A 7,830-nucleotide genomic window follows, 5' to 3' on the forward strand; every position below is an offset into this window, starting at 1 on the left:
AAATATTCTAAAATATGATCTTTCGACTATCGAATTAGAACATATTTTTTGTATACAAGTTAGCACAATTTACGACATTGGGCTCTAAAAGAATAATATCAAATAGTCATGATAAATTAAAAGCAATATAAATTAAATTATTCAATAAAGCAAAAATACAAAGGTAGTAAAGAGTTACTTCAAATGTTGAATACAAAATCCGAATGAAACCGTCACCTTATGTTATTACTCTAACAATACTAATTGCTTTTACTATGAGCTCTAAAAGTAAATAATGATAACCTTATTCTACGTTAATCTCGCTTTGTGCGACATGTACCAAAACGTACATATTTTCTTTGTAATTCGTTAAAAAAAGTCTACTCGTCCATTCGGTTTAGTGGCACTTGCAAGCATGCCACTTGTGCTTAATGTAAATTACATAGTAGCGTTTACGTTACACAGACTAAAAAGACGGTCTAGTAGGCAATTTCAAAAAAAATAAGTAGGCAAATACCTTTTAATGGAAATAACTAACTGCTCGTTGCACTTTATCCAACTTCCAAATTAGTATCCGTTCTCGTGAGTGCCTTTTCTTTATACGCCGAGTTTTCCTCTTTCTATTTTACTTCGTTTTTCAGTGAACAATTTATTCATCATCATCGTCATCATAAGGTTGTCAGTCCTAAGATTAGTTGGACACGCACCCTTACTCTTTCCTATCCTGAGGTAAGTTTCGCATTTTCGCAAAACTAGAACACCCACATCCTTAACTATTTTCGAACAGTAATTTAAACTAGGTCTACATCTACCCCTCTTCACTTCTGTTTCTGCCTCTAATTTGTCTCTGACTAGACCTTCATGTCTGAGAAGGTGTCCTATCAACCTATCTCGCCTATATCTTTTAGACTTCCATAGAGTCCTCTGTTCTCCTATTCTTTCTAATATCTCTTCACTTCTAACCTTCTCTATCCACGGTATTCTCATCATTAGCCTGTAACACCACATTTTAAACGCTTCTAACCTTTTCTTTTCCGCCGCGCCCACCGTCCATGTTTTGTACCCGTATAGCGCCGAGCTCCAAACATATGCCTTTAACAACCTTTTTCCAAATTTCTAAATTAACCGTTCGCGTGCATAAAAGTGACTTCTTTTTACTGAAAACGACTCGACCCCACGCTATCTTCTGCTTTATATCCCTAATACTTCTTTCGTCTTGACTTATCTGACTTCCTAGATGCTTCTAATTTTTCATCTCCTATCTTTATATTGATGATATCCCCTGAGGTAGTCCCCACCCGAACTTCCAAATGGGGAACTAGTTTACGTCCGGAGTGCTTTACCCCAGAGGATGCCATCATTTGAGTTGGGTTTCTTTTTCTCGGGATATCATAATGTGGTGGTTTCCCGTTGTCTTCCACATCGCAGTATTGTGCATCAGAATGTCATACCAATCCTCGTGATTTCTGCTACCCTGAGTACTGAAAGAGCTACAGCCCTCTTTTAGGGACCGGGCCCACTCATCAGGTTAAGAATCCTAATGCGCAGCGACAAAGCAACTTATTCATATGATCCAAAAAAAAAAGTAGCTTCTTGACCAGTAATTTATCGGAACTATAGGACACGATATTGATTTCGAACTTATCAGTCATTATCTGCACGCCACAGGCAATTAAGATAAATAAGTAACCAAACCAAAACTGTTCCACAATAGTGAATTGATGAAGTGGCAAGGTATGGACAATATTTCGCCATCCACTGATATTTATTGTCAACTGTAGTATTCGATAAATTACTTACCAAATACTTAATGTTCTTCATAAATTTGGTTAGCGTGTGCTGCATTATTAATCCAGTTTGACACTTAGCAGAAAATATCAGGAGGTGGCGCAATACTGTCCATACTTTAATATGAATACAAATTCTTTTCTGTACAAATGAGGAGACACTAAAAAGTGATACGGTTAAAACCTTACCTATATGTAAACTAATCAAAAGTGTGATTATTTTAAGACTTATCATCTATCCACCAAAAGAGATACGAATTTTGGATAGTTTCTGTGGGTACCACTGGTCATATTAGACCACTACTGCTAGAATTAACATTTCACGCATCTCATTTTATTTAGATACTTATGAATGTTTCGCAAATTAACCAAAAGTATTTGCGATACATATATATTTTCCTTGTTTTTGAATAATATATCCAAACAATTACCCAAAGTTCGCATGTAATTGAGGCGAGTACTCGGTTTACTGATCATAAAACCGGTTACATGGTAAAAATACCTACTCGGCCCATCCGTAATTATTACATTGTTTTTTAGCAATTAATGGAGAACCTATCAATCTATTAATTTATTGTCAAATATTCTCATCTGATGTACGAAATTATTCACACACCGGCGGATCGTTATCGTAGAAAATTGACATTTGTACTATCCTATATGTAAGTCTTCTTAAATATTGTTGATTATTTCAGTATATAGAATGAACAGCATTAAAGACGGATTGTAGAAGTGTAGTAGATAGACAAATAGTCAGTAGTGCTACAATAATACAAATCCAATCAAACTCTAAAAATTGGTCTCTTCCAAGTAAACTTCTTCAATGAAGTTGGTTAATATATCTACTAAGTTGTGTAGATATTATTTTCTCAAATCGTCATTAAAAATTCTCTATCAAAAGAAATGATGAGTTTGTTTTGTACATAATGACACTTATTATTCATGACGACCGAAAACAAATTATAAGGAATAAGACTTAATTTCATATCTTCAGAATTGTGGAGAAAATGATTTAATTCAAAAATTCATCTCTTGGAATCCTGCATTACATTTCCTATTATCGTATCATCAAGTTACCGCAACTTCTGATTACAATAGTATTAAAACCCATAAATGCGAAAAATATTTGCTTTTTTTCGTTTCCTTTTCCGCTGTTGATTGTTGCATCCCCGAAATAAAGTTTTATTTGTACTAAACGCTTAAATAATCAAAGTTTGTTTGACTGAAAACTTTCAGAATAAAAACATACATTATCTAATTTAAACATTCTTCTAAATTATGCGTTACTAATCCATGTTACAATGAAACCACAGATAACTAACTAAAAAACGTTTAAAACTCTTAATTTTTTTTTTCATTTACGCATTTATTTTATTTACTAGAAGGGCCAGAAGACCATTAAAGAAGATAACTACTGAATATTTTGTCGACGGCAAAAAGCTAAATGTTGGAAAGAAAACCTGAATCTAAGATCGTATTTAAACTGATTAATGAATTGAAACTTTTCTTAAAACAATCTCGTTTTGCTCTAAGCGCCCTCTGCTTCATGGTACCGCTTTGCTTGTTATAATAATTTACCTAAAAAATTTGAAAACGGAAAAAATAGTAGACGCATTAATAAATTTTTCCAAAAATAAAAAAAGAATGTATAAAAAATATAATTACCTTGGGGCATAATGGTGAATACGACGGTGATGGGAAGCAGTAAAGCTAGAATTCTTTCCCACGGAGACATTCTAGCAATAGGTTGGACTTGTCATGTGTCGGCTAGCCGATTGAGAAGTCCTCCAGAGTTGGCCGTCATCGCAAGCACCTTGGACAGGATAAATGAACACTAGCTGACTATTTCGAGCCATCGAGCACTCCACACTTCACTCATCGTCCGTCTCTCTGTCAGGCTGAGTAACAGGACAGTGTTGTGGATTGGCAAAACGCACACTTACATACATGGTACGTAGTGCAGGTCAACGAGAATCAATAGGATAAGTTGCGCGCGCCAAGCCCGGGTAACTGTGCTAAAACTTTGCAAGAGATTTGCACGCAAGCGTTCCCGCTCAATTTGCACGCCTCTGGTTCGAAGAACTCTTCCTTGCCACGCCAAAAGCCTTCCCTCGCTTCCACATTTCTAGTAAATAACTGACGTTACATGCGCAGCCTCCCACAGTATCTCTATCGCACACACATCATTCACAATTCATTCACCACAACGCGTACCATTTTTCCAAAACGGTGTGCTTCCAATAGGCGCAATTTCTGGATTTCATCAAATCATTAAAACAATCACTTGCTGATTGCAAAGCACACTCAAATTCAATTTTTGCAAGCTACTGAAGGTCATATCGGTAACAGCTCACTAATTTATTTACGAAGCTATACAAAGTTGCGATGTGTATGCAGCAGACGCTTTATTAATTCGTCATACGGCTAAATAGCGTAATTTTCCGAAGTTCAATTTAATGAAATATGGTTTAGAAATGTATTTAGAATCTACTTACACCATTTAACGGATGCTTATTTTTATCAAAGCTTTTAAAACAGTACCTTGATTCATTAATCATCGCCTGTCTGATTCAACTACGAAACAATTTCTTTGAAGTTACTTTTGAATAAAGAAGTTTCATTGATAGCTGCCTTTTTTTCACTTTTATAATCCGAAATCATGTAAGGCTGATGTAAATTGTTGCTTATTGCAGGCAATGGCTTAATAAATGAGGAAGTGATTTTGCACAACTTCGTATTTAGTATATATTTATAAATTCCTTCAATAATACTTCCAGAGACGTTAACTACTATATAATTGTTAGAAACACCTTTAACGAAAGTTTATCCGTCAAAAGATAAATGGGCAATAGTCTGTTTGTATCAGTCCATGTGATTGTAAGCAATTGTTCATAAGAAAAATGACGTTGTTCTAAACGCGCAAGTCATGGAGTCATCTCAAAATCGAGCGACCTAAAAAACCCAATGTCATGCCTGCAATAAGTAGATAACTTAGGTACCAGCAGAATCGTCAGTTATTTCTTTTAAAGCAATTCACAAAAATCTATGTGTGATTTTCAAAAAAAAACTATTGTCAACTGTATTTTTTGGACCAGTTATCATTTTTTCTACATGTACGTGTTGTGAACGAGAAACATAAATAAATAATGATCTAAGTTCATTATCAGACATCTAAATGCAAAACCCAACAGGTCCACTAAAACAAATTTTACAGAATGGAGAAAAATCGAATTAAGTGTTATTATTAGTCACAGTAGTAGGTATACAACCTAAAATATGATTACGTTTAGGTGTTTTATGTGTTTGATGCCTGGTTCCCAAAAATCTCATGCAGCTTGCTTTTTATAAAGTAGGATTTAAATTTGGGCATGTCCAATTTTGCGTATCAAGACTAGTGACGTGTCAGGTTTTGATTAAAAATTTGGTTATATGTACTCATGTTCGAAATGATTTTTTAAAAAATATAAAAGTAAGCAAAGCATAATTTCACCAACTGGACGTATAAATGTACACATAATAAAAAATGTAAATTATAAGCTTTCCAAGTATTAAGAAAGTGCAAGTATTTTTACGGCGAGCTAATCACCTGTTGTGGACATGTGACTTGTTCACCCGTTCGTGTTGGCTGACGTGTGGATATATAGGCGTTTGAACTTGAACAAGACGGTTTATGCATCAATAACTGATATCATATACCAAATATCTCATTTATCTCATAGATATTACCGGTTTTTACAAGAAAATAGTGTGGAAATCAGAGATAACGGACAAAAAAGTTCCATTTTCAGAGTTTTGCATTTACAGGCCTCTTTATTGGTGACGGTCAGAGCTGGGTAAAGCTTTAATCCTTTGTGCTTAAAAATGTACTTCAATCCTTTAAGGGGTTAGATATACTGTAGTTTATAATTCAAAGGGTTTCAAGCTCTTTCAAAGTGCTTGAACCACTTTCAGAGTGCTTGGACATTTGAATCTAATTGCTTTCGAAGTGGTTGGTAATTCGAAGTCCTTGGATTTTGAAAAGTAATTGGGGCTCCAAGGGCTAAAGCACTTTATACAAGGGCATTGGGCTGAAGGCTTGCAGCTCTTTTGGTGAGTTTATCATCTTTGGTGATGATTTTACTTTTTTAACACCCCCGTCAAAACCTTATGATTAACGTGGTTATTCTTGGTTTCCGGATTTTGAAGATCACCAAAAACAAATTGTATGAAATATATAAATATGAAGTATCCAAAAATAAAATAGTATTATTTTCTATTCCATTTTGTCAAGAAATTGTTTTTTGTCGATTGGTTATTTATCAATCATATAGTAATTCAATTGAATATTATTATTTCTGGTTCAAATACACTAATAATTCAGAAGTACAAACTCTACAAAATTGTAGATAAAGAAAGAAAAAAAGTCTTAACCAGTCTTGACCTAACCACTCATCCTTACTTCTGAACAGGAGTGCTATAAAAAAATACAACATTGGCTACCTAAAAAAATACCTATCGGAAAAGATGCTCCTGTAGTAAAAACAAAATACAATAAATATATACCTACTTGGTAGACGTTTGTTACTACCGATAGCAAAATGAGCAGGTACAATTAATAGTTATTCGTATTCTTTCAAATTTATTGTTATTATTATTAATCATCATTATTCTATTATTCTTTTATTCAACCACAAGTAATGATACAACATCCCTTCGGATTCACGATTAGAGAAAGAACGCAGGGAACCTTAAATATTTTGAGAAAGGCTACACCGATATTCATCAAACGAGCCAGAATTATTTGCGCAATTATGGGCTATTCAAATAATTAAACGTCGTTGGAATCGAATAGTCTGTTGATTAGCTATGATACGACAGCAGCGTCACACATACAAGAGTTAAACAAATACCTACATGTCACTCATTTTGATGAATATTCAGTTAATCATGAAGGGCAATTTTGAATTTAAATCTGTAAAGAAAATATAGAATTAGGAAATAGTTTAAAGATGCCTATAAATCTCGGAAAAGATGAATTTCTTAAATATATGCATGAGACACCCCGGAATGACCGATGATAGCCTCAACATTGACCTAAGAAGTAAAGGGTCACTTCAATGTCGGTTTTTAACATAGACTTAGAGAATGGATTAAGCATTAGCACAAAATTTTTAAGTAAATACAGACCAAAGCGCAGGAGAGAGAAAGCGAATGTGCAGTTAGTAATTGTCACTTTTTATAGTTAACAGAAACTTGTAGGAATGAAAGAGGTATTAGCCGTACTGTCGCTTAAGAGTGGTCAGTTTTCTTCAGTTTTTTTTTTGTTTTCGTGGAAGAGGGGTAGTGTCAAATTCCTAAGGAAGGTGTCCTGGAACCCACCGACTAAACCCCCCTCTACCTTACGCCGTTCAAGGGCCAACTAAGGTCATTTCCAGCCGTTTGTTCAGCCTATTCAGTATGTCTATGGTTTTCAATTTCAAATTTCAAATAGGAAATCTCTCTTTTAGGCCAAATAATCCCTTAAGTAGCCCTGGATCCAGGGCGGAGGGCAAGCCGGAGCCCGTGCCCCGGGCGGAAAATTCAAGCTTGGTAGATGAATAAACTACTCAGCATTATCACAAATTTATAATGACTGAACGCGCAATGTAGTCGATCATCGATGAACCGGGATCGTTTATCGAGTCTCGCAATATTAGCAAATGAAGATAGAACTGCTCATGAGATTAATTATGACAAGGCCACAGATTTATTTGCAGAACAAAAGCCTCGAAGAGCAAAACTGTGATTTCAATGGGTAATACAATAATTATTTTTAATCTTACGTTTTATTTCAGACCCTATCCTATCCTATCGTAATTAAAATATAGGTCCGACACATCCATCTATGTATTTTTGGAAAAATATATAGGCGTTCTTTGGGGGGGAGGCCTATGCCCATTAGTGAGCGTCTTATGGCTACAATGATGATAATAAGGTAAAAATATTGGAACGGGAGCGCTATTTCTCAGTTTTTGCTCCTCCTGGAAAAAATTCAAGATCCGGGGCTGTCCTTAAAACCCAGTATTCGAGAAAGATATAATTGAGA

At 34.9% G+C, this 7,830-nt stretch overlaps 1 protein-coding gene across 1 annotated transcript in view; it reads right to left on the reverse strand.

The window, feature by feature from the left end:
- LOC108742305 (neuronal acetylcholine receptor subunit alpha-7-like) overlaps nucleotides 1–3,674 on the reverse strand; it is an 87,578-nt gene extending 83,904 nt beyond the window's left edge. Inside the window, exon 1 of the mRNA XM_018477474.1 lies at nucleotides 3,432–3,674. Coding sequence (XP_018332976.1) covers nucleotides 3,432–3,501 — 70 coding nt within the window. The 5' untranslated portion in view covers nucleotides 3,502–3,674. The remainder of the gene's footprint in view (nucleotides 1–3,431) is intronic.
- Between the last annotated feature and the right edge of the window lie 4,156 nt (nucleotides 3,675–7,830).

Source organism: Agrilus planipennis, unplaced genomic scaffold (assembly GCF_000699045.2).
Source record: "Agrilus planipennis isolate EAB-ADULT unplaced genomic scaffold, Apla_2.0 scaffold280, whole genome shotgun sequence".
Lineage (NCBI taxonomy): Eukaryota > Metazoa > Arthropoda > Insecta > Coleoptera > Buprestidae > Agrilus > Agrilus planipennis.